Genomic DNA, 26,477 nt, shown 5'->3' with positions numbered 1-26,477 from the left:
TTGGTTCTGTGTACGTACACACGAGGGGAGGGCGTGTGGGAGTGTTGGGGTGCATTTGGAGGTGCCATAAAGTTGTACATGAGAGTGCTGGAATTCTTGATGTGCGTAGTGGGGGCAGTTCATGGAATAGTTCCTTGAATTGTTGAGCCTCATGTTTGCACCTTTTTAGTCTCATTGACGACAGGAAGCCATTTGGCACTTTTGTCCCCTAGGCCTCGGTTCACACTCAGATCTGCCAGAAAGTGTGTGTATGTGATGTTGTGTGACCGAGTGACTGCAGCCACAATGTCCCTGTGAGGCCCACAGAAGTGTTCCAGGGTTTCTTTGGGCGGGGGGTGGTCGTCTTTGTGAGGAAGTCAAGTGTGTGACAGGTTTTTCCTGAGGGGGGGGGTGAATCTCATAGTAAGTACTTCTTGAACCCGATTGTGTCATGTTGTGATGGGGTGTGAGAGAGGGTGTGTGTTCACTTTGTTTCTGGTTGTGCGAGTCTCCAAGGTTATGGGGTAGAATGGTGGAGGGCGGGGTGAGGACAAGCAGCTGGTGGTGGAATGTGATAGTGAAATGGAGTGTGTGTGTGTGTGTGTTTGCATGTTTATGTGTGTGTTTATTGCATCTAGGCGATGATCATATGGCAAGTTTGATGCGTGTGGGGTGTGGGCGTATCCTGTCTACCTGTCCAGTTGCTTCTCATTGGTCTCCCTGCTATAATGGGGAACATAACTAGGGTCCTCCAGGCCCCTTTTCTGCAGCACCCTCCTCACTTTGGGGTCTTTCTCCTTTCAAGTACTTTATCCAGCTCCCCACAGAACCTCACCCCACAGAGACTTTTCCAGGTTCCCCCCAGCCTCACTGCGGAGAGACATTCTGGGCCCCCCCAGACCTCATTCGTGGGGATTGGGCTACCCTCCTCCACCCTCGCCGGGTGCCCTAGTGGCCCCCACCCTGCTCTTTCCCAGGCACAATGTGGGGATTCCGGGGCTTCTCCCTCCGTTTCCTTGCGGGGGTCTCCGGGATCCCCCCCTCCCGCAGGCAGCCCTTCCCCTTTCCAGCAGCCACTTTGCGGAGGGGCGGGGGCGGGAGGACAGCTGCAGTACCGGGGGCGGGGTCGGGGGGGCCGTCCGTCAAGCCTGCAGCGCCCCTGATTGGCCGCCACCGGGGCCCCCCCACGCGCGGGCATATGAGGAGGTGGCGGCGGCGGCGGCGGCACCGCAGACTCTGCACGGCCGGGCAGACGGCCGGACGGACGGACGGACGCGCGGACCGACCCCGCGCCTAAGATCGCGACAGGCCCCGGCCCCGCACACCCGCCCGCGCGCCTCTCGGCCCCGCAGCCGCCAAGATGGGGGTAGGTGGTCGGGCCCGGCCCCGGGCGTGTGCGACCCAGACGCTCGGAGACATTGGGCGTCTGCAGGGGGGCTGGCGGCGGGACCCCGATTGCGGGCCCACCCGGCAGGCAGGAGCGGTTGCATGTCTGGGCATCTGTCTGCAGGGGCGCGGGTGTGTGGCGCAGGCTTGCGGGGCTTTGTGCGCGCGGGCACCCCTGGGCGCGACGCGTGGCGTGATCACGCGTGTTCGCGTGCGCGCGTGTCCGCCCTTGCCTGTCACCTGCTGTCGCTTGCAGGGGGGCCCCTGGGGGTCTTTGGGCAGCCCTCAGCCGGGTGTATCTGGGAGCTGGGGGTGGGTGGAGGCTGCGGGGTGCGTTTCCCACTCCCACCCACCCCCAGATGGGGACCCATCCGTCTGTCCTTCCATCCCCTCCCGGACAGACGGACCCCCCCTCTCCCCAACGACGACCTCTCTGCCTCCTGCAGACCCGGAGGGGGCCCGCTCCGCAGTGCGGGGTTCTGCTCGTGGTGTCGCCAGGGTTGGGGGCGGCAGGGCCCGAGGGGAGCCCCTGTGCCAGTGTGGGGGGTGTCGTGGCAAGCGGGGAGGGTGCATGCCTGGCGTTGCCCTTGCCTCTGTGTCCGTGTGTCCTTGTCTGTCTGTGAGTCTCTCCAGCAGATGCAGCCTCCTCCCCAGACTGGCCACCTGACCCCCCCAGCTGCAGCCCCTGATCGTCCCCCTCCCCACGCTCTCTCTCTTCTGGGGCAGGGCCTTGGGGTGGGGGCGAGGACGAAGGGGGTGGTGGGCTGCAAGGAGAAGGTCGGGTGGGAGGGGAAAGATGGCGCCGGGTAGGTTCTGGGGTGGGGGTGGCGCTGCTGCTGGGGGTGGGGAGAGGAAGGGGAAATGGGGGGTGTCGGGTGACTTCCAGGTAAGTGGGGTGGAGGGAAAGGAAGCCAGGGTGGTGATGGGGAGTGATGGAGGCTGAATTTAAGGAAGGAAGGGGAGGAGGGTCTTTTTTGGAGACCCACACTCTGTGATGCTCAGGGGACATTATGGGGAACCCCTGATGGACCGTGTAACCGTTTTTTTTTACACGCCCCAGAAAGGGGAGGAGGGTCTTTGGAATGAGCAAGCAGGGGAGGGGCCTCCTGGGGAGCAAAATAAGGGACTTCAGAGACAGAGATAGGGCGAGAAGGATGCAGAGACGAAGAGAAACTGAGGCAAAGGCGGTAGTTTAGCCTCAAGCATCCTCATCTCCTCTCCAGAGGCGCCCAGAGCTGCAAAGGAGGCAGAGGGCAGAGGGGTGGGGGGTCATGGGGGTGCGAGGTTCCCAGATGACAGCCCCAGACACCCCGAAGGCGGAGGGAGGGCGAATGTGGAGGCGACTGCGTGAACACGGCGGGAGCTGCAGAGGCGCCGCAGCCAAGCGGGCGGGGGCCCCTCCGAGGTGGTCCTGCCTGCAGTGTGCCCATCTGGGCTTCCTGCCTCGGTTGGGAAAGCCTGGGCACCCCTTGACAGATGGAGACCTGCCCCCAAGGGAGTCTGGGCATGGCAAGGGCAAGCAGGAACCACACTTAACCACCAGGGGCTGGTTGTCCAAATAGCCTCCTCCCTCAGATCAGGAAAGAGTCTATATACCCTCCTCCTTCAAACCAGGGGTCTATCCTCCAGCTTCCTCCTTCAGACCCTGGACCTCTTCCTCATCCTCCTCTCTCAGGCCAGGGGTCCATACCCCAGCCTCCTCCCTCAGACCAGGGATTTATCTCCCAGCCTTAGACCAAGGGTAGTTCCCAGCCCCTCCTCCCTCAGACCTGTGGTCCAGGCCCAGTCCTTGGCTCTATGGCGCCTGGAGACTCAACTGTCCAGATCGTCCCCCCCCCCACCCGGGCCTCCTGAGTGACCTCAGCTTTCCTGGAAGGCCCGTGTCCCTCCCCTGCCTCCCCTGGACCATCTTCATCCCCATCTTTCCACCGTCTGTGAGGCTCAGACCTTGCTTGGTTGGGGCTGGAGTGTCCAGCTGGCAGCCTGTGTCCTGTGTTTGTGACAGACGCAGTGCTGCTGCAGGGCTGGCGGGGGGCCAAGCCTTCCTCCTGCCCCCCAACACCCCTCTCCTGGCTGCAGCCCCTCCCCAGCACCCCTGGGCTTCATCCTGCAGGTCCGGGGCCTGCGGGCAACCAGACCAGCCACAAGGTCACAAGAGGATTAGCTCACTGAGCTCTGCACTGGGATCCCAGCTTGGCCCTTCTCCAGCTGGACCTGTCAATAGACTCACCCCATCCCTCCTGCCAGCTTCCATCTGCCCTGCCCCCCCCCAAAACTGAGTTTTTGTTTTTCCTCTTCACACAACAACCAGTTCAAGCCAGATCTCAGCTTCTGCACCCCAAATCTGTGCTACCTCCTCTACTGTCATCCAGCTATCTGATGGTCTCCCCCCCCCCCCAATTTAATCCTGTGGCTAGTCCCCTAGGCCCCCAGGGCCATGGCTTGTCAGTCAGAATCCTCAAAAATGGTCACACAACCAGCCAGGCCACTTCCCGCTGCTGGGGGCTGGCACCTAGGATTTGTCCCCTCTAGACCCCCATTCCTACAAGCTTAGGGGGTCTCCCAAGATTTGTTGAGTCCCCTGAAAGACGGAACCTGGGACATTTGAGGTGCAGGAAAAGAGCTGGGAGAGGATGGAGAAGGAGGACAGAGTCGGAAGGATCCTGAGGGACAGACAGCAGAACTGTAAACTGAGAGGAAGATGGCAGAGGGAGCCCATGAGCAGGACAAGATGGTTGAGTCAGGAGAGATGGGAGAGACAGACGTGCTGAGCAGCACAGTGGGGAAGCGCTTGGGAGACCAAAGACAGAGCGAGGCTGAGGAGACGGTGACTGTGACGGAAGATCCAGACATGGGTCATCTTGACATTTGGAGGCTCTGAGAGCACAGCCCAGATCAGGGAGAGAGTACCAGGGACCGAATCAAACAGACACTCATGAGCAACCCAGAGATAGACAGAGCCAGAGCAGGGACAGACAGAATCCTAAAGACTCCTGCAGCAATCGTGCAGTGCAGGAATTCAGGAAGCAACACACACACACACACTCACACACACACACACACACACACACACACACACGGACAAGGACACATACACGGACACACACACACATAAACACACACACGGACATGGGCTAGAGGGACGAGGAGGGACCCGGGACAAGTTGAGAGCAGGAAGACAAGCTCAGAGGGGCCAAAAAGAGAACAGCGGGAAAGGGGCTTGCCTGACATGCAGTCAACTCCAGTTCAATCCCCGTCACCCCACAAGGCTTCCCCAGACATCACAGGTGTGATTTCTGAGTGCAGAGCCAGGAGTAGCCCGAGTACAGCCCCCCACAATTAAACAAGAAAAATAGGGACCAAAACTTGGAGAGACAAGAGACAACAAGAGATGCTTATGGAGGTGGGAGAGGCAGAATGAGGAGATGGAGACTGAGGGGAAAGACACGGTGAAGGGGACAGAGGTTCAGGGATGTTCTGAGACTGAGGCAGGTGACACTGAGGAGACTTGCTGGCTGGGGAGAACGGGGTGTGGAGGGCTGGGGACCCCCCTGTCACCCCTTCTCGCCCACAGTCCGGTGGCTCTGACAGCTATCATGTCGCCACCTCACAGGACAAAAAAGATGACAAGAGCTCGCCAAAGAAGAGCAAGGCCACCAAGAGCCGGGATATGGACGACCTCAAGAAGGAAGTGGCTATGGTAAGCACCCCTTGCCTGCACATCCTCGGAGTGGCTCTGCTCCTCCCTGTCTGCATGCCCACAGTGCCCCCCACATTACCACCCCCGCCCTGCCCCTTCCTGCCTCCCCTTCCCTACCTGCTCCTTCCATCCCCACCTCTTGCACCCCCCACTCACCCGCCTCCCCCTCATTCCTGTTCTCAGACAGAGCACAAGATGTCTGTGGAAGAGGTGTGCCGGAAGTATAACACAGACTGTGTTCAGGTGCGTGGGTCTGAGGGAACAGGTTAGGGGGAATCCTGGGTCTGAGGGAGGAGGAGGGGGTTGGATCCTAGATCTGAGGGAGGAGGCTGAAGATGGTCCTGAGTCTGAGGGAGGAAGCTGAGGATGGATCTTGGATCTGAGGGAGGAGTCCCTAGGATGTGAATCCCTCAGATGACAGGGAGGATACCAAAGGTTTTAATGAGTCCTGTGTCTCCCAGGGTCTGACCCACAGCAAAGCTCAGGAGATCCTGGCCCGGGACGGGCCCAATGCTCTCACTCCACCTCCCACCACCCCCGAGTGGGTCAAGTTCTGCCGACAGCTCTTCGGGGGCTTCTCCATCCTGCTGTGGATTGGTGCCATCCTTTGCTTCCTGGCCTACGGCATCCAGGCTGGCACGGAGGATGACCCCTCTGGTGACAATGTGAGTGCCAGGGCCTAGCGTCTGGGACACACACCCTGCACCTCTCCCCCATTCTTCAGCCTTTTCAAAGCCCGCTCTCCTGCTTTCAATCAACTCCAGTTCAATCCCCGTCACCCTACAAGGCTTCCCCAGATATCACAGGTGTGATTTCTGAGTGCAGAGCCAGGAGTAGCCCGAGTACAGCCCCCCACAATTAAACAAGAAAAATAGGGAAGTCGAGAAGGAACCAGAGGAGGTCAAAGCAAGGCGAGGCTCAGAGAGGCCACGTAACGTACCCAGGGTCACACAGCAGGGTAAACAAGGCCACCATCCCAAAGCTGTGTAGGTCAGCAGCCGCAGGGACAGATTCCACCAAATGGTCATGAGTGACTCATCAAGGATGAGTGGCTTGAGGTGGAGACCCAGGAATTTCCCCCTCAGGATGCATCATGAAGACCAGACACCCCACAAAGAACCCCACATCAGGTATCCAAGTACCTACCGGCACACAGGGGCACTAGTGCCAGTGCTTCTGCCTGGTTCCCACAATGTCTCACACCATCCCCTGGCACTGGAGACACCTGAGCACAGAGAGTTCTCTCAGATAGGAGTGCCACTGTGGATGGACAGACAGACTGGAGTCTCAGACTGCCTGCAGACTGCCAGAGAAAGACAGACAGGCAATCCTGAAAGACAGCCACACTGCCAGACAACAACATACGCCCAGATTCTCCAAAACTGGTTGTGGAGATATTTAGGGCATTTGCCTCGCAAACAACCAACTCCAACTCAATCCCTGGCACCACATAGGGTCCTCCAAACTCTACTCGAAGCGATCCCTGAACAAAGAGTCAGGAATAAACCCTGAATACCACTAGGTATGACCCAGAAATAAAGAAAACCCTAAAATATTTTCCAACAGGAGTAGATAGACAGACAGATAGTCAAACGCAGAGAGTAGAGAGATGGATAGATTGAAAGACAGAGACCTGGAGCTGGAGCAATAGTATGGCAGGGAGGGCATTTGCCTTGTACACAGCCAATCTGAATTCAATCCCTGGGATCCTATATGGTCTCCTGAGTCTGCCTGAATTCCTGAGCACAGAGCCAGGAATAGTCTCTGAGCATTGCTGAGTGAGGCCCAAAAACCAAAGGAAAAAGAAGGAAAGAGAGAGAAAGAAAATAAGAAAAAAGGGGCCGGAGTGATAGCACAGTGGTAGGGTGTTTGCCTTGCATGTGGCCGACCTGGGATAGACTCAAGTTCAAATCCCAGAATCCTACAATACACCCCCCCCCCCCCGAGCCTGCCAGGAGCGATTTCTGAGCACAGCCAGGAGTGACCCCTGAGTGTTGCCGGGTGTGGTCCAAAAACCTAAATAAATAAATGTTTTTTTATAAAAAAGGAAGGAAGGGGGCCCGGAGAGATAGCACAGCGGCGTTTGCCTTGCAAGCAGCCGATCCAGGACCAAAGGTGGTTGGTTCGAATCCCGGTGTCCCATATGGTCCCCTGTGCCTGCCAGGAGCTATTTCTGAGCAGACAGCCAGGAGTAACCCACTGAGCAACGCCGGGTGTGGCCCAAAAACCAAAAAAAAAAAAAAAAGGAAGGAAGGAAGGAAGGGACCTTCGTGGTGGCCCAACTAGTTAGATAGCAGAAACCAGGCAGAGCTCTCTTCCCAGACATGGGATACTGGGGTGCAGTTCCTGGCAGGCCGTGACCTTGCTTCTCCCAACAGCTGTACCTGGGCATTGTGCTGGCAGCTGTGGTCATCATCACCGGCTGCTTCTCCTACTACCAGGAGGCCAAGAGCTCCAAGATCATGGAGTCCTTCAAGAACATGGTGCCCCAGGTGGGTGGTGCCTGGGCTGGGAGGGGCAGCACAGAGTGTGAGAGGGCAGAGTCAGCCCTGGAGACCCTGGGCAACAGCCAGGAAGGTGAGACCGCTTTATCCTCTCCCAGCAAGCCCTGGTGATTCGGGAAGGGGAGAAGATGCAGGTGAATGCAGAGGAGGTGGTAGTCGGGGACCTGGTGGAGATCAAGGGCGGAGACCGAGTCCCTGCTGACCTGCGCATCATCTCAGCCCATGGCTGCAAGGTAGGCCTGGCTCTGGCTCCTAGAGTGGGTCAGGAACTCCGCCCCTCCCTCAGACCAAGGATTCCACCCTTATCTCCTCTTCTCAAACCTAGAAGTCTGCCCCCAGCCTCCTCCCTCAGACCCAGGGACCATCCCCTTCCTCCCTCAGACCTTAGTTAGGAGCCCTGAGAAGGAAGTCTTAGACTCCAAAACTAGGCGCTGGAATGACATAAATCTGGAAGCAAATGCTGACTCACACAGTGAAAGGGGTTTAACGAGGGTTCAGGAATTCTAACACACAAGCCTTTCGCTCCTAAGAGGCAGGTAGCTTAGTGGAGGAAGACCAGAGAATGAATGCAAAACCTTCCTGAGACCTGAGCTTTTTATTAGCAAGAACCAGACTACACCCTAGGGTGGAGAACGAATACTAAGTAGGATAGGACCCAGCTAATCAAACAGAACCCTGTTCTCAGATCTGCCTTCATGAACCCAAATCTGACCTCAGACTCCTGCCGCCCCACTCTGCTTACTCACCCCAGTCTCCCCAGGACAGACTCCCCCCCTGTGAACCCAAGAACCTGGCTGAGCTCTCTTCTCCCTCCAGGTGGACAACTCCTCACTGACAGGTGAATCCGAGCCACAGACACGGTCCCCTGACTGCACCCACGACAACCCCCTGGAGACTCGCAACATCACTTTCTTCTCCACCAACTGTGTGGAAGGTGAGGGGGAGGCAAGTGGAGACCGGGGCGGGGGGCCAGCACCCCACCAAGGCCCTGCACACCAACCGCTTCTGGCCCACAGGCACCGCTCGGGGCGTGGTGGTAGCCACTGGGGACCGCACAGTCATGGGCCGCATCGCCACTCTGGCCTCGGGGCTGGAGGTGGGCAAGACTCCCATCGCCATTGAGATCGAGCACTTCATCCAGCTCATCACGGGCGTGGCCGTCTTCCTGGGTGTCTCCTTCTTCATCCTCTCCCTCATCCTCGGCTACACCTGGCTGGAGGCTGTCATCTTCCTCATCGGCATCATTGTGGCCAATGTCCCTGAGGGCCTGCTGGCCACTGTCACTGTAAGAACCGCACCCCCAGGTCTGATGGTGGAGGCTAGGGTCAGAGGGAGGAGGGACACACACACATACACACACACACTTACACACACTTAAACACACCAATTCTGAATTTGGAGAAGGAATCAGAGGAAAGAGGAGAACTCCAGACCTGTCAGTCTCTAAAGGAGGAAGAAGACCATGGTGGGAGGGAGAGGAACCTGTGGCAGGAGTGTTGGGGGGTGGGGTTTTTGAGACAGAAACTTGGTTGCTGAGGGCTGAGCTTCCTGCATCTTATTTTTTTTTTTTTGGAAGGAGTGTTGGGGCCACATTCAGTGGCGCTCAGGGGTTACTCCTGGCTTTGCCCTCAGAAATAACTCTCGGTAGGTTCAGGGGACCATATGGGATGCTGGGAATCAAACCTGGGTCTGTCCCAGGTCAGCCGTGTGCAAGGCAAACATCCTACTGCTGTGCTGTAGTTCTGACCCCAGCTTCCTGCATCTTAACTGGGGAGATCCTGGGACTCAGGCATCACTAACAAAGCCAGAAAACTGGGGCCAGTCAGAGATACTACGGGGGTTAAGACTGGCACTGCCTTGCACAAGTGCACCCCTGATTTGATCCCAAGCACCACCAGATGTGAACCCTGAGCCCAGAGGCAGGAGTAGCCCCTTTGCATCGAAGAATGTGATCCCCAAACTAAATCAGACTAAACTGTAAGAAGATTCAGAAATACAAAAGCCTAGGACCGGAGTAATAGCATAGCGGTAGGGCATTTGCCTTGCATGAGGCTGTCCCAGGATGGACCTGGGTTTGATCTCCTGTATCCCATATGGTTCCCTAAGCCAGGAGCGATTTCTGGGCGCATAGCCAGGAGTAACCCCTGAGTGTCACAGGGTGTGACTCCCCCAAAAAATAGAAAGAAAAAAAAAAAAAAGAAAGAAATACAGAAGCCTAAAGCTTCACAGTTCTCTCACTAAGGCAGCTCTCAAAAGACAGAGCAACACAGCCTTGCCTGGTGTGCAAAGGGTTTGAGGATTCGTGAAGGGGCCACAGAAAAGATGCAGAGGACTGGAGTACTTACGTGTATTCTCAGGCCCTGTTCATCATCCCTGCCTTTGCTTGGTACCTGAGCCCAGTGGTTCCCCCAGCACCTCTGGGGAGGCCCCCACAATAAATAAGCCAACAATGAATATGTGAAAATTGTAAAGGAACAAAGGAGCTCCCTCCTGCCACCCAGCTCTGGCTGCCTCACCCCAGTCTGCTCTGGGTTGTAGCTCATGTGGGCATCTGGCTGCAAGGATGTGTGTGTGTAAAATGCTGTTTCCAGGGTACATCGTCAGGACCGTTCTAAGATTGTTGTTCTGTTCCTCCATAATGTGGGCGTCTGGCTGCAAGAGTGTGTGTGTCTGTATGTCTGTGTGTGTCTGCATATGTGTATAAAATGTTGTTTCCAGGGTACAAAGTCGGGACTGTTCTAGCATCACTGTTCTGTTCCTCCCTTCTGTGACTTCACAGAGCTGCAATTTTTTTCCCTATTAGCAAATTTATTGCTACTCTAGATCAGAAGGCTTTTTCTGGGGGACAGAGAGATAACACAGGGTGGGGCAAGTGCTTGCCTTGTATGTGGCCAACTCCACGTCCTTCTCACCCCAAAGGGCTTTTTACAGCACCAAGGAGAAGGGCTCCAAGTCCTGGAGCACCTACTTCTTTTTTTGTTTGTTTGTTTGTTTGTTTGTTTGTTTTTGGGCCACACCCGGTGATGCTCAGGGGTGATTCCTGGCTGTCTGCTCAGAAATAGCTCCTGGCAGGCACGGGGGACCATATGGGACACCGGGATTCGAACCAACCACCTTTGCTCCTGGATCGGCTGCTTGCAAGGCAAACGCCGCTGCGCTATTTCTCCTGGCCCAGCACCTACTTCTTGTATGCAGGAAAGGAGGGTTTGATCTCTTTTTTATTTATTTTTTTTTGGTTTTGGGGCCACACCCGGTGGTGCTCAGGGGTTACTCCTGGCTGTCTGCTCAGAAATAGCTCCTGGCAGGCACGGGGGACCATATGGGACACCGGGATTTGAAGCAACCACCTTTGGTCCTGGATCGGCTGCTTGCAAGGCAAACGCCGCTGTGCTATCTCTCCGGGCCCGGGTTTGATCTCTTACATGGTCCTTCCGAGCATATTCAGGAGTGACTCTGTCACCCAGCATGCCAGGTGTAGCCACCAAACAAACAGGACTTTCCAAATAATATATGTATTAGACTCACACAGGATTGTCCAGTGGCGGGTTCAAGTGAATCGAATGTTCCCAGGTTAGCTGCACCCCCCCATAACTCATTCAGTCCCTGCCCCCTGAGTCTGAAGGGAAACCCTACCCTGGTATTTCCCCCCACATGATACCTGAAGTTAAATCCAGGGCCTTATTTATGGAGGCTCATGTTGTGCTGCTGAGCCCACTGTCCCGGGTTCTACCAGCACAAGGTCACTTTGCTCTTTTTATACTTCATGTCTTTGGCATGATTAAGTATGAACGCTGGTTTCTGACCCATCTTTTTTTTTTTAATTAATCCTGTGATTTCTATCCCCAAGCCCATGTGTTAAAGATGTATCCTTGTAGCTGAGACCATTGGAGCTTGGTTCTTGTGTTCATTCGATATTTTTCCTTTTCGTTCACTTCATCTCTTTAGTATTATTATATTTTGTTTTTGTTTTGGGGTCACATCCAGCATAGTGCATAGGAGTTATTCTTGGTTCTGTGCTCAGGAATCTCCCAGCAGTGCTCTGGGGACCATAAGTGATACTGGGGATCTAACACTGCTAAGCCCTGTGCAAGGCAGACACCTCCCTGCTGCCCTATTGCTCAGGCTCTCATTCCATCTTATTTGTTTTGTTTTGTTTTTGGGTCACACCCCATGATGCTCAGGGGTGACTCATGGCATGCAATCAGAAATCATTTCTGGCAGGCAGGGGGACCATAGGGATGTTGGGGATCCAACCCAAGTCTATTCTGGGTCGGCTAAGTGCAAGGCAAATGCACTATTGCTCCAGCCCCTCTTGTTGAATCTTTTGTTTGTTTGTTTGTTTTTGTGACCACACCAAGAAGAGCTCACGGGCTCATCTCAACTCAGTGTAGGAAATGGGGATCACCCCCGGACTTCACATACACAGAGCAAATGCTCCTGTCCTTGAAGCCTTCTCCTAAGCCTTCTATATTTATATAAATCTATATATTTTGTTATCGTTGTTGTTTTGGGGCAACACTCAGCAATGCTCAGGGATTACTCCTAGCTCTGCACTCAGGAATCGCTCCTGGTAATGGTCAGGGTATGCCGAGGATCTAACCCAGGTCAGCTGTGTGCAGGGCCAGTGCCCTCCTTGCTGTGTTACCATTCCAGCCCATTTTATCTTTCGTTCTCCAACTATCTAAGCTGCTGTTAGGGGCAGGAATGATAGCACAGCAGTAGGGTGTCTGCCTTGCATGCTGCTGACTCAGGACAGACCCAGGTTCAATCCCCAGCATCCCATATGGTCCCCTGAGCTTTCCAGGAGCGATTTCTGAGTGCATAGCCAAGAGTACCCCCTGAGCACTGCCTGGCATGCTGCCCCCTCCCCCGAAAAAAAAAAAACTGTTGTTGGTGGACAGGGGTGGACCACTAGTTACTCCTGGCAGGCAGGGGGACCATATGGGATGCTGAGGATCGAACCCAGTTCGTCCTGGGTCAGCCAAGTGCAAGGCAAATGCACTATTGCTCCAGCCCTCTCATTGCATCTTTTGTTTGTTATTTGTGACCACACCAAGAAGAGCAACCACTCAGGCTAACCTTTTTGAGCCCAAGTGCCCAAACTGCCGCACAATGCCCAGTCCTCCCAATGGCCAGTCGGGCCCTGTGGCCAGGTGAGCTGGAAAGCAGACGCCGGCACATTTGCCTCTTGCCATGCCACATATCTTAATTGCGGACCCCTTCCCGTATGCCAGCTGCAAGGCCTTCCTTCACGTGCCACCGCTGGCACGCGTGCCATAGGTTCGCCATCGAGGGGGAGGTCATCTTGGGGGCCTTTGTAAATGCTAATTCCCTGTCAGTTGGGGCACAGATGAGCCTGTTTCAGTGGTTTTATTCTTTGTGGGTGGGAGGGGGGACAGTGTTTGGTGCAATCCTCTTGTAGGCCGCTTGCTGGGTGGATGTGGGGGGACCCTCCCCCATGACTTTCTTGCTGTCCCCCTCCGCAGGTGTGTCTGACACTGACTGCCAAGCGCATGGCTCGCAAGAACTGCTTGGTGAAGAATTTGGAAGCTGTGGAGACCCTGGGCTCCACGTCGACGATCTGCTCTGACAAGACGGGGACCCTCACTCAGAACCGCATGACCGTCGCCCACATGTGGTTTGACAACCAGATCCACGAAGCTGACACCACTGAGGACCAGTCAGGTGAGAAAGGGGTGTCCAGGTGGGACTCCCTTTCCCCCATTTTGCTCCTGCCCAGCCTGACACTCGCCCTCTGCAGGGACCTCATTTGACAAGAGCTCTCATACCTGGGTGGCGCTGTCCCACATCGCCGGGCTCTGCAACCGGGCCGTGTTCAAGGGAGGCCAGGATAACATCCCAGTGCTCAAGGTAGCTGCAGTCACCCCCTCCCTACAGAGCCCTGCTCACCCCCAATCCCCACTGCATCACCCTAAGGCCCCCTTTTCTTTCGTCCGACAGAGGGATGTGGCTGGAGACGCCTCAGAGTCTGCCCTGCTCAAGTGCATCGAGTTATCCTCTGGCTCCGTGAAGCTGATGCGGGAACGCAACAAGAAAGTGGCCGAGATCCCCTTCAACTCCACCAACAAGTACCAGGTACCAGGCTTGGGCCAGCGGGTGGCCCTTGCACTCACAGCAGGCAACACTGGGCAAGTTCCTGCTGTTCTTGAGCCTTGGTTCCTCCAACTCACACGGGGATGGGAGTATCCTCTCATCCAAGGGTTGAGGAGAGAAGGCAGGCAGACCCCAGGAGGCAGAGACTAGGATCTTCCCCATGCAGGGAGCAGAAACAGCCACATGTCTGTCACCCATGTGGCCACCTCTGGTCTTAATTTGCTGCCTAACACTCACCTTTTGTTTTTGTTTTTGGGTTATACCCAGCAATGCTCAGGGTGTCCAGGGCAAGTGTCTTACCTGCCGGGCTATCTCTCCAAACCCTCATTTTTGTTATATTTTTAAGACCCTCTTGATACTCAAGATTGTGGGGTACATGAGAGCAGAAATGGGGACTCAGGGATCAGAGTGATAGTATAGCAGGGAGGTTGCCTTGCATGTGGCTGACCCAGGTTCCATCTCCGGCATCACTGATGGTCCCCTGAGCACTGCCTGGAGTGATTCCTGAGTGCAAAGCCAGGAATAAGCCCTGAGCATCACTGGGTCTGGCCCCAAAACAAAAATAAAACAAAAGAAATGGGGCCTCAGAGTGGAAGCCCTTGAGACTATGTGAGTGAGGAGGAGAGAGAGGAGGTGTCAGAATCAGTGTATTTTTGAGGTGAACAAAGAAGAGGTTTGGGTGGGTGAATCAGGTGTGGGGTGATGGAACATTGTCCAAGGCAGAGAGAGAGAGAGAGAAAGAGAGAGAGAGAAAGAGAGAGAGAGAGAGAGAGAGAGAGAGAGAGAGAGATGTCTTCAGGCAGTGTGACATACACAGGCAGAATGTCTGAGAGCTTTGGAAACAGAAATATATGTGGCTGAGATTGGACTGGCACTGGCCTTGCATGGATGAGGCCCTGGATTCCAGCTCTGGCACCACAAAAAATAGAAAAATTAAAATATGGGATTGAGATCTGAGCGAGACACAGCAGAGAGGGCTCTTGCCTTGCACACAGCCAACTTGAGTTTGACCCTCAGCATCCCATAGGTTTCTCTAAATATCACCAGGAGTGATTCCTGAGTGCAGAGTTGAGAGTAATTCCTGAGCACTGCTGGTGGACCCAAAACAAACAAATAAACAAACAAAAGAACAGGGCGTGGAGTCAGAGTGATAACACAACAGGTAGGGCATTTATCTTGTATGTAGCTGACCCAGGTTCTATCCCTGGCATCCCATATGTTCGGTCCCCCAAGCCCCCCAGGAGTGATTCCTGATCACAGAACCAAAAATAAATGTGTCTGGGGACTGTGCCAACGGGTTGGAGCCCCTAGATTGAGTCAGAGCTGACCCTTCTGCCTAAAAAAGATTTGAGCAGTGCCCTCTTGGGGCAGGGGTGACAACCCCCCACCCCACAGTGGATACAGGCAGCCTCTGCTCTACCCACAGCTCTCCATCCACGAGACTGAGGACCCCAACGACAACCGCTACCTGCTAGTAATGAAGGGAGCCCCAGAGCGCATCCTGGACCGCTGCGCCACCATCCTGCTACAGGGCAAGGAACAGCCACTGGACGAGGAGATGAAGGAAGCTTTCCAGAATGCCTACTTGGAGCTCGGTGGCCTGGGCGAGCGAGTGCTGGGTACATATCGGGCAAAGTTGGGGCCACATCTGGGGGCCGTTTGAGAGCAAAGGAAGAGTTACTTCCTGGAACCTAGATGAAAAGGACATGTCTCCAAATGCATCTTGAATGAAGGAGTGAGCGTGTGTGTGGGTGGGTTGCTGGAAGAAGTCAGGAGATACATGAATGATGGAGGGAATGAATGAGCACATGAGGGAATGAATGAGTGTTAGTGAGTGGGTCCATGGATGACTGAAGTAGTGAAGAAATGAATGAGTGAAGGAGGGAATGAATAGATACATGAGAGTGAATGAATGAATGTGTTAGTTGTAGATGCGTGCATGGCTGAATATATGAGGAAATACATGGGTGATTGAATGAATATGTGAGGAAATGTATGAATGAGTATGTTAGTGAGAGGATACATGGTGACTGAAGAAATGAGGAAATACATGATTGAATGAGGGCAGGAAGGACTACATAAGTGCATGAGTGAAGAAATGCATGAATGCATGAGGGAATGAATGAATGAGTTTATTAACCAATGAGGGGCAGAATGAACAAATGAGTGGGTGAATACATGGAGGAAGGAGGAAGGAGTGCTCACTGACCAGAAGTCACCTGGGAGAAGGAGGATGCTGGGAACCTTGGGGGAAAGAGAACATGGAGCCTTGACTTGGCCCCATCCTGGCCACCAGGTTTCTGTCACTACTACCTGCCCGAGGAACAGTTCCCCAAAGGCTTCGCCTTCGACTGTGATGACGTGAACTTCACCACCGACAATCTCTGCTTTGTGGGTCTCATGTCCATGATCGACCCACCCCGGGCAGCTGTCCCTGATGCTGTGGGCAAGTGCCGAAGTGCCGGCATCAAGGTGAGGCCCAGGGCTGTGGGGGAGGCCAGGCTGGGGCCTCGGGAATAGCATGGGAAGCTGGACCAACCACCCACCATGCTGTAGGTCATCATGGTCACAGGCGATCACCCCATCACGGCAAAGGCCATTGCCAAGGGTGTGGGCATCATCTCGGAGGGCAACGAGACGGTGGAGGACATTGCAGCCCGGCTCAACATCCCCGTCAGCCAGGTCAACCCTCGGTGAGTGCCTTGCTTGGTGGGGCCTAGGATGGCAGGTCCCCCTTCCTCTGATGGGTCCTGTGTCCCAGGTCCTGGCTCTAGTTCCTCCCCACCAGGGGACATGCTGAGCCGCAGCCAGGTGAGGCCTGAAGGTGAAGTTTTGTACCCCCACCCTGCTCTCTTGACCCAGGCATGTGGCCTTCATTACACGTCCCTCTCTCTAAAATGGCAGTCTAGGAATGGAGAGAGTACTAGGGTTAAGGCTTGTTTTGCACCCCGCTGACACAGTTCAATGCCTAGTACTGTATCTGAGTCAAGAATAGTCCCTGAGCACCACCAAGTGTGGTCCAACCTGCTCCCAACACACAAATAAAGGGACCGGAGAGATAGCACAGTGGTTGGGCATTTGCCTTGAACTCAGCCGACCCGGGACGGTCCCCGAGCCTACCAGGAACGATTGCTGAGCAAAGAGCCAGGAGTAACCCCAGTAACCCCTGAGTGCCTCTGGGTGTGGCTCAAAAACAAACAAACAAACATAAAACCAAACACATACACACAAATAAATAAGAACTAAATCAGGGTAATAATACAGTGTGGAAAGCAATTGTCTTGCATGTGGTCGATTCAGGTTCAATCTCGGGCACCTCCTGTGGTCCCCCAAGTCCCTCCAGGAGTGATTCCTAAGTGCAGAGCCAGGAGTCAGTCATGAGCACCGCCAGTTGTAGCCCAGAAACAACATCAACAAAAGCTCAATTAAGTGGCCTTCTAGTAATTTCCAGCTAGAGGGCACAAGGGGGACTCTCATCTGTGGGTGCTTCCTTCTCCCCCACTTTGTCTCTCCCTGTCCGACTCTTTGCATCCCTCTCCTGTCTCCAAACCTCTCTCCAGGTCAGTGTCCTTGTCCAGATGTCCCTGCAAGTCCACTCTCCCAGGGTCATTCCTGGACTTTCTCCCTCTCTCTCCTGAAGTTGCCCCTTCCCTTTATCTCTGACCCCCACAATGGGAGGCTCTGTCTCTTCTGGCTGTGGGTCTGCTCAGCTGGAGCCACCGCCCCTCCCTTATCCTGGCCACACTGGTCTCTTCCAGGGATGCCAAGGCCTGTGTGATCCACGGCACAGACCTCAAGGACTTCACCTCGGAGCAGATCGATGAAATCCTGCAGAACCACACGGAAATTGTGTTCGCTCGCACCTCGCCCCAGCAGAAGCTCATCATCGTGGAGGGTTGCCAGAGACAGGTGGGTCGACTCCCAGGGGCCCATCGTGAAGAGGGGGTGCAGCAGGTTAGCAGCTCAGCCCTTCCTCACCCTCTGTTCTTTCAGGGAGCCATTGTGGCAGTGACAGGAGATGGTGTGAACGACTCCCCTGCACTCAAAAAGGCCGACATTGGCGTGGCCATGGGCATCGCCGGCTCTGATGTATCCAAGCAGGCAGCAGACATGATTCTGCTCGATGACAACTTTGCCTCCATCGTTACTGGGGTGGAGGAAGGTGAGTCGGCCTCGGGGACCCTGTTTGTAGGGTGTCTCCCCACCACACCCAAGGAAAGAGAAGGAGGGAGGAGCCACTTCAACCCAGCCTGTGCTTCTCTTTTTCCACACTATGGACCAGGTTGGGAGGAACCTGAGCGGTGATGCAGGATTGAGTTGACCCATTTCTGGGTTCAGTGTTGTCTAGCATGAACTCAGTCTCATAGATAAGGCTTGAAAGTGATTTTAAATAGGGCCAGAGCAAGATTAATAACACAGCTGGGGGCCCGGAGAGATAGCACAGCGGTGTTTGCCTTGTAAGCAGCCAATCCAGGACCAAAGGTGGTTGGTTCGAATCCCGGTGTCCCATATGGTCCCCCGTGCCTGCCAGGAGCTATTACTGAGCAGACAGCCAGGAGTAACCCCTGAGCACCGCCGGGTGTGGCCCAAAAACCAAAAAAAATAAAATAAAATAACACAGTTGGTAGGGCATTTGATTCAGGATTGATCCCCAACATCCCATATGGTCCTCTGAGTCTGCCAGGAGTAAGTTCTGAGTACAAACTCAGGAGTAACCCCTGAGAACCGCCAAGTGTGGTTCAAATACTGAAACAGACAAATAAACCAAAAAAATAAACCAAAAATATAGAACCAGTGTGAAGCTGGAGCAACGGTACAACAGGGAAGGCACTTATCTTACATACGTCCAAAACAAGTTCTATCCCCAGCATCTCATATGGTTCCTTGTGCACCACCAGGAGCAATTCCTGAATGCAGAGACAGGAATAAACCCTGAACATTGCTGAGTGTGGTCCAAAAGACTAAATAAATAAATAAGAATAAAACTAGGGGCCGGGCGGTGGCGCTAAAGGTAAGGTGCCTGCCTTGCCTGCGCTAACCTTGGACGGACCTTGGTTCGATCCCCCGGTGTCCCATATGGTCTCCCAAGCCAGGAGCAACTTCTGAGCACATAGCCAGGAGTAACCCCTGAGCGTTACTGGGTGTGGCCCAAAAACCAAAAAAAAAAAAAAAAAAAAGAATAAAACTAATATTGCCCCAGCTAGAGTGACAGTGCAGGACTAAGGCCCTTGCCTTACAGCAGCCAACCCAGGTTTGATCTCCAGTACCCCATGTGGTTCCCTGAGTCCACCAGGAGTGGTCCCTGAGTGCAGAGTATGAGTCAGCCCTGAGCACAACTGGGTGTGGCACAAACAAAACAAAAATAAAATAATAAAAGGGCCAGGAAATAACCCAACAACTATTTAAGGAGCGTGTGCCCAGCTGGGTATGAGTGCCCACACTGCATGAGCCCCCTTCGCAAAAGGGTAGCCCAGGTGCTTCTTGGCATTGAAGAGCTCCAGCAGCATTTCAACCTCAGGCCACTGCATTGAACGACTGGCCTAGTTGGTACAGAATGGCTAGTGGGGCCCCAGAGGCCTCCTGAGCATGACTTGAGAGCTTTTCCAAAATATGCAAAAATATTTTAAAAGGGTCAGAGAGGTATGACAGCAGGGAAGGAGTTTCCCTTGCACGCAGCTAACCCAGGCTTGATAGTGCATATGATTTCCCCAGGAGGGATCCCTGAGCACAGAATTAGGAGTGAGTCCTGAACACCACTGGCTACCGGCCCCCAAACAAGAAGATAATATTAAAAACAGGGCCCGGAGAGATAGCACAGCGGTGTTTGCCTTGCAAGCAGCCGATCCAGGACCAAAGGTGGTTGGTTCGAATTCCGGTGTCCCATATGGTCCCCCGTGCCTGCCAGGAGCTATTTCTGAGCAGACAGCCAGGAGGAACCCCTGAGCACCGCCGGGTGTGACCCAAAAACCAAAATATATATATATTTTTTAATAAAAACAAAAAGAATCATAAATGCAACCTTAGGGAAGTGGGGGCCACCTGTGGAAACTAATGAAGCTCTTTTCCCACTTAGGTCTAAGGACCAAGGAAGCTTCCAGCATCCACAGGACTAGTGCACAGTCGGGGGCCAGGCTGGGAATGTACACGCAGCCATGAGGGGAGGGAGGCTCAGAGGAGGGTGTGCAAAGTAGGGTGTGTGAAGGAGCTGACGTGGGATGCCCAGGCAGCATCGGAGGGAACAGGCGGGGTGGCCAGGCCACAGAACCCCGAGCACCGCCTCCCGACAGGCCTTCAGAAAGCCACAGATGGAACTTGCTCCCATTTAATTTTATTCTGGTCATTAAAGCAGCTCACGATAATTATAGAACATGTAGAGAAGCATTAAGAAGAAAATTGGCATCGCCTGTAACCTCAGCATCCAGAAATAACCACAGTTCATGCTGTGATGCATCTTCTTCCAGCGTCTCTCGCCCATTTGAAATGTCCCTGGTGGCTAAAACAATTGATGATAAGAGAGAATTCAAACAGCAAATTAAATGCCTCGATCCCTTGTCATCTCGCCCCAGGGGAAGCAAACTGTGGTTAACTCTTCCTTCTGCAGACACGTGTCTTTCAGGCACATGCCCACAGATACACACAGACAGACCTGGCACATGCCTCGCACAAGGAGAAGGGTATCATGCGTAGTCCGGGAGCTGGAGATAGAGCTGGAAGCTGGGCAAACATGACCCACTCAGGGGCACAGACCACTCTAAATAAGTGCAAAGAGGCCCAAGAGATAGTACAATTGCTAAGGCGTTTGCCTTGCATGCTACCCACCTGGGTTCAATCCCTGGAATCTCATGTAACCTGAGCCTCCCGAAAGTGATTCCTGAGTGAGGAGCCATGAGTAAGCACTGAGCATTGCAGTGTACTCCCTGCCCCACCAAAAAATAAGTAAGAATAAAAGGAAAGCCAACATACATTAGGGAAACATGCAGAATAGCTTAAATAAACTCCATGTTCCTTTATCCACTTGTGAAGAGTGATCAGCTCGTGCCAAACTTATTTAGTTCTAACGCTCTTCTGTCTGTCTGTCTGTCTGTCTGTCTCTCTCTCTTTCTATCTCTAACTCACATACACATTCCCCCCATGAATATTTTAGGATGAGACACAACTAGTTTGTGGAGGAAGCACTTTTTAGGGATGTGGAGCTGTAGGTATGGACAGATGAGCCTCTAATTTCATTTTATTTTATTTTGGAGTCTTGGGGGCCATACCTGGTGGTGCCTGGGGCTATCCTGGCTCCATGTTCATGGGTTAGTTCCAGCAAGGTCTTGGGCACATTGTGGTGCCATGGCTCCAAGCCAACGCCCCCTGCTCCTGTGTGCAAAGTCTGTGCTTCAGCCCCAGGTTTTTATGTAAAGGTGATCAAACCATCAATATCACCATGTATCCTGTCTTTCTGTTTCTCTTCCCTGTGTGTGTGTTCAAGGGTGCAGATTCATCTTTAGCCCCCTTTTACTTTACATACAGTATGAATTGAATTGGGGTAGGGTCACACTTGACAGTGCTCAGGGTCTGTCTGGTTCTGAGATCAAGAGTTACTCGGGCAGGCGCCGGAGAGATAGCACAGAGGTAGGGCGTTTGTCTTGCAAGCAGCCTACCAGGACCAATGGTGGTTCGAATCCCTGCATCCATATGGTCCCCTTGAGCGCAACTGGGTGTGGCCCCCCCCCAAAAAAAAAAGAGTTATTCTGACAGTGCTGAGAATCCAACCAATTGCAAGGCCTTATTAATTTATGGACTCTCTCTCCAGGCCTGAACCATTCATCAGTCATGCAAATACCAGACCCCAATTAAAATAGAAAGCATGACCAGCCCCCACTGCAATTTTGCCAGGCCTCTTCCTGGTCTGTATCCACTTTGCAGAGATAACTACCGTTCCGTTAGTCCCAGGGCTTAGTTTTGAACTCCATCTCCGTGGATTCACGCAAGATACAAACACACCTTATTTTTATTATTTTATTGAGACCAGGGTGAATTACAAGTCTTTCATAGTTGTATTTCAGACATATAGTGACAGTGAATTAGATTCATTCTAAACACCTTATTTGGGGGAATTGGTCATTTGAGGGTTGACCTCCCTCCACCATAGTTCTCAGCATGCATCCATACCTCTTCCCTTAGTCCCCTGGACTGCTAGTGTAACAAGTTCATTTTGTGTTTAGCTTGTTATAGTTTGGGTCTCTTGATTCTATTGTCATTGACTATTTAGATCTGAGTGTGTGTGTGTGTGTGTGTGTGTGTGTGTGTGTGTGTGTGTGTGTGTGTGTGTGTGTGGTTTTTGGGTCACACCCAGCAGTGCTCAGGGGTTATTCCTGGCTCCCGGCTCAGAAACTGCTCCTGGCAGGCACAGGGGACCATATGGGACTCCGGGACGCCGGGATTCGAACCGATGACCTCCTGCATGAAAGGCAAACGCCTTACCTCCATGCTATCTCTCCGGCCCCTGACTTTTTTTTTTTTTAATCAATACTCCTGAGATAACTTGGTCCCTGGGTCCCATTCACTTTCTTTTTCTCTTCTCAATTTGTAGAAAGATATAAAAAATGAGGCAGAACAAAATGATTTGAGTTCTAAGGTTCTATGTAAAAGGCAGGAGTCCCTATCTAGAAGATACAAATAAAATTAAAAGACGTCTTTTTTATCAGCGGGTTCATACACACTGTTGTTCAGGGACCATTGCTGGCTGCTTTCTGCTCATGAGTGACCCCTGGTGGTGCTCAGGGAAACAAACGTGGAGGGCAGAGATTAGAATTCTGTGTAGTGGGCCGGAGAGATAGCCTGGAGGTAGGGCATTTGCCTTGCATGCAGAAGGACAGTGGTTTGAATCCCTGCATCCCATATAGTCCCCTGAGCCTGCCAGGAGCGAGTTCTGAGCATAGAGCCAGGAGTAACCCCTGAGCACTGCCAGATGTGACCCAAAAAAACAAAACAAAAAATAAAATAAAAAAAGAATTTTGAGTCGTTGGATACAAAGCAGGCTCCTTAGTCCCTGTATCCCTCTCTGGCCCTAAAATGCACACTTTGGGTCTGAATTTTCCCACTCCACATCACACCTGTAGGGTTCATGAAATCTGGCGTGGCAGTAGTGTGTGTCTCTTATTGTCACACAAATTTTCAACATATGGCTGGGCCACAGTTTGTGTTCACCCAGCACACGGATGGATATGGGGTGGGTTCTGGCTTGGGACTATATGATTAAGGTTGTGGGGAACATCCTCAGATTTCTTTATTGGTACAGAGAGGTACTTGGTTCTCTTGGGTGTAAGCCTAGGAGTAAGATCACCGACTCCTAGGTTTAGTGCCGTTAGGGAATAAGATATGTGGAGGTTTCCTAGAAACTGCCATGCTTCTAGTGGTTTCGAGAAAATTCCAGTGGGGGGAACCAGAAAGATAGCACAGCCATAAGACATCTTCCTTGCACGCAGCTGATTCAGGATGGATGGTGGTTCAAATCCTGGCATCTCATATGGCCTGCCAGGAGCAGTTTCTGAGTGCAGAGCCAGGAGTAACCCCTGAGCACCACAGGGTGTGACCCAAAAACAAACAAAAAATTCTAGTAGGGCACATGGACAGATGTCTATGCAGAAAAGCAAGGAGATGAGGATTCAGTGGACCAGGCGGGGAGGGAGCAGAAGGCTGAGGCACCCTGCCCTGGGTCTGAGGCTTCCTCTGTCACAGGCCGCCTGATCTTCGACAACCTCAAGAAGTCCATCGCCTACACCCTCACCAGCAACATCCCCGAGATCACGCCCTTTCTGCTGTTCATCATGGCCAACATCCCCCTGCCCCTGGGCACTATCACCATCCTCTGCATTGATCTGGGCACCGACATGGTGAGTCCTGGCCAGCTGGGCCCTGGGTGGGTAGCAGGGGTCCTCCCACCCCAGCTCACCTGGTCATTCCTGGGCAGGTTCCTGCCATCTCCCTGGCATATGAAGCTGCTGAGAGCGACATCATGAAGAGGCAGCCCCGAAACCCACGCACTGACAAGCTGGTGAACGAGAGGCTCATTAGCATGGCTTACGGGCAGATTGGTAAGGAGCCTGGGATGCCCAGACCCTAAGTTTGCTAGAGAGACCCAAAGAGGGCTCCGTGCTTGCAGAGGGGTGCAGGCAAAGGGGGAGATCAGCATAGATGGGATGCACCCAGGGTGCAGAGGAAGAACCAACATGGGTCCCCTCCAAAGCCCACTGCTCCCCCTACCTGAGGAAGGGAAGCTCAAGACCAGCCTTCAAAGGATGGGGAAATGTTTCTCTAGCTCAGTAGACCCAGGACCGCATGGTCCCCTAACATCTCCAGAAGTGGCCCCTGACACAGGGTTGGGTGGGCCCCCAAAAAACAGCCTTTGGATTCCTGAGGGTACAAGTGACCCCTTAACTCCCCTCCCTGTTCTCAGCCTCCTGCTGGTAATGGGGTACATAGAGCCCTGGAGGCACTAAAGTCCCCATGACTGGGGTATCACAGACAGTTTCTGTGGTGGAGGACAGAGCCACAGAGAGGTTACTCCCAGATGGGGGAGCCTGTCCAGTTCAAGCTGGGAGTCCTCGGAATTTTCTAGGGGAATGGATTTTCAGGCTCTCCCTCTGGGGAGCACTCACCCGAGACCTCTGCTGCACAGACCCCATCTGGGTGCCCACCACTAGGTGGCGCTCCAGGTGGCCTCTGGATGTCCAGTGTCCAGTGATGCAGGAGGGTTTAGGTGGTCTGCCAACCCCTAAACTGCCCTTACTGCCCTTCCCCTGTAGGAATGATCCAGGCACTCGGGGGCTTTTTCTCCTACTTTGTCATCCTGGCGGAAAACGGCTTCTTGCCCAACAACCTAGTGGGCATCCGGCTGAACTGGGATGACCGCACCATCAATGACCTGGAGGACAGTTATGGACAGCAGTGGGTGAGTGGGCCAGGCCCTCCAGTGCAGGGGGTGCTGGAAGGCACCACGCACACCTCTTGCTGCCAGGGACCCTCCACTCCAGAGCAGCACCTAGACCCTTAGGGCGCATATGTCATGGCACCAACCCTGCCTATCCTGACCTTCATTCCAGTCTGTCCTTTCTCTGAGGCCAGATTTTTTTAGGGCCCTTGGAGAGGACTAAATTATCCTGACTCTTCCCAAGGCCCTGGGGACGTCTCTGCATAGTCCCCTCTGTGCCCCAAATCTCTGCCCACTCGGAGTGTGTGCCAAGGGATTGACACGGGGGGCGATGGGCGTAGCTGGGGCGGACCCTTGGGGCCTGGCCCAAGCAACTGATTGGTGTGTTTTGGGCGGAGCCTTAAGGGTGTGGCCTGAATGGCTACTTGGGATTGGATTGTTTTAAGGGCGTGGCTTGAGCTCCTGGGGCAGGGTCACCCTGAGACCCGCCCCATTTATCTGGCTTGTCACAGACCTACGAGCAGAGGAAAGTGGTGGAGTTCACCTGCCACACAGCCTTCTTCGTGAGCATAGTGGTGGTCCAGTGGGCTGACCTGATCATCTGCAAGACCCGGCGGAACTCCGTCTTCCAACAGGGCATGAAGTGAGGGCGGCTGTTTTCTGTCCCACCCCTATATCTTGTCTGTCCAAAGCTCTCTCATTCTGCTCTGGTTTTGCTTCTAAATTGACTTTGTCCCAGTGACCACGTGTGTCCTGGACTCTTTGACTCAGTGTCCCTCATGTGGGGGGGGGGGGGACAGGGAGGGCTTGCCACATTGTACTGCCTACCTGTTTGTCTGGCTTTTCTGTAGCTGTTTCAGTGTCACCATCTGGCTGGGTCTTCCCCGCTTCTCTGTCACTGTCACCATCAGTTTCTTGTCAGCCCACCTCTGGGTGGGTCTGTCTGTATGTGGGGGGCAGATTCTTTGAATCCACACCCCATTCCTCCTGTGCCTGCAGGAACAAGATTCTGATCTTTGGACTGTTCGAGGAGACGGCCCTGGCCGCCTTCCTGTCCTACTGCCCCGGCATGGACGTGGCCCTCCGCATGTACCCGCTCAAGTGAGTGCCCCTCAATGCCTGGGATCCAGCCTCCTCCTTTCCAGGATTCTCCTGGGCTGGGAGCCCTTCCCGGTGGCCATCATCAGTCTGTTCCTGGGAGGACCCCACACTGCCATGCTGACATCCACCTTCTTTGCATCCCGCAGGCCCAGCTGGTGGTTCTGTGCCTTCCCGTACAGTTTCCTCATCTTCGTCTACGACGAAATCCGCAAACTCATTCTGCGCAGGAACCCCGGGGGTAAGGGGGACAGACTGGGGGGCGCAGAGGGTAGATGGGGTGCCCAGGAGAAATGCTGTGGGTGACCTATAGTATGCTGACCGTACTGTTTCTCTGTCCCCTTCCCTGTCTCTCCCTGTGTCCTTCTGGCCTCTCTGTCTCCATCCCTGTCCTCTTCTTGTTTTCCCTCCTGCAGGTTGGGTGGAGAAAGAAACCTACTACTGACCTCACCTCGGCCCACATGCGTCTCTTCTCTTCCCTGCCCCCCCCCACGCCCAGGACAACTCCCTCCAGGCCCCCCGTATTTTGTATTCTGGGGGAGGGGCCTCTCTCCCCGTGGCCCCGCCCAGGCCCCCCCATCCCTCCAGGTATCTGCCTCTCGCCCCTCTGGTTGGCTTCTCGCCCCGTCCTGGTCCCGCCCCTGGCCTGGCCCCTCCCCTTTCTGTGTCTGTTTCTCGCTCCTCACCCCTCAACCCCCTCCCTGGGCTCTTTTATACTCCCCCCATCACCCCGGCACTGATTCTGGACAATTATCAAATATATCCGTGGGAGAGAGAA

General features: G+C 53.9%; 2 protein-coding genes across 2 annotated transcripts in view; one reads left to right on the top strand and one right to left on the bottom strand.

Moving 5' to 3' along the window:
- The window catches only part of CIC (capicua transcriptional repressor), a 356,202-nt gene that overhangs the window by 281,078 nt on the left and 48,647 nt on the right, over nucleotides 1–26,477 (bottom strand). The window lies entirely within an intron of this gene.
- ATP1A3 (ATPase Na+/K+ transporting subunit alpha 3) lies at nucleotides 1,186–26,477 on the top strand. The gene is made up of 23 exons (XM_049787141.1): nucleotides 1,186–1,345; nucleotides 4,979–5,065; nucleotides 5,249–5,308; nucleotides 5,527–5,730; nucleotides 7,444–7,557; nucleotides 7,668–7,802; nucleotides 8,386–8,503; nucleotides 8,586–8,854; nucleotides 13,056–13,254; nucleotides 13,331–13,440; nucleotides 13,531–13,665; nucleotides 15,110–15,302; nucleotides 15,980–16,155; nucleotides 16,240–16,376; nucleotides 17,442–17,592; nucleotides 17,677–17,845; nucleotides 23,410–23,564; nucleotides 23,642–23,765; nucleotides 24,477–24,622; nucleotides 25,114–25,244; nucleotides 25,601–25,702; nucleotides 25,849–25,940; nucleotides 26,116–26,477. The coding sequence occupies exons 1-23, from the start codon at nucleotides 1,340–1,342 to the stop codon at nucleotides 26,142–26,144; spliced, it is 3,042 nt and encodes a 1,013-aa protein (XP_049643098.1). The 5' UTR covers nucleotides 1,186–1,339; the 3' UTR covers nucleotides 26,145–26,477.

This window comes from Suncus etruscus, chromosome 14 (genome assembly GCF_024139225.1).
Source record: "Suncus etruscus isolate mSunEtr1 chromosome 14, mSunEtr1.pri.cur, whole genome shotgun sequence".
In the NCBI taxonomy this organism is placed as follows: domain Eukaryota; kingdom Metazoa; phylum Chordata; class Mammalia; order Eulipotyphla; family Soricidae; genus Suncus; species Suncus etruscus.
Note: the sequence above shows the minus strand (reverse complement) of the source record. Positions and strands in the feature narration are given on the sequence as shown.

Coding starts and splice junctions, on each gene's coding strand:
- ATP1A3 (XM_049787141.1), top strand. Junction 8,855..13,055: donor GCCTGCTGGCCACTGTCACT/GTAAGAACCGCA, acceptor CCCCCTCCGCAG/GTGTGTCTGACACTGACTGC. Junction 17,846..23,409: donor CGTTACTGGGGTGGAGGAAG/GTGAGTCGGCCT, acceptor CCTCTGTCACAG/GCCGCCTGATCTTCGACAAC.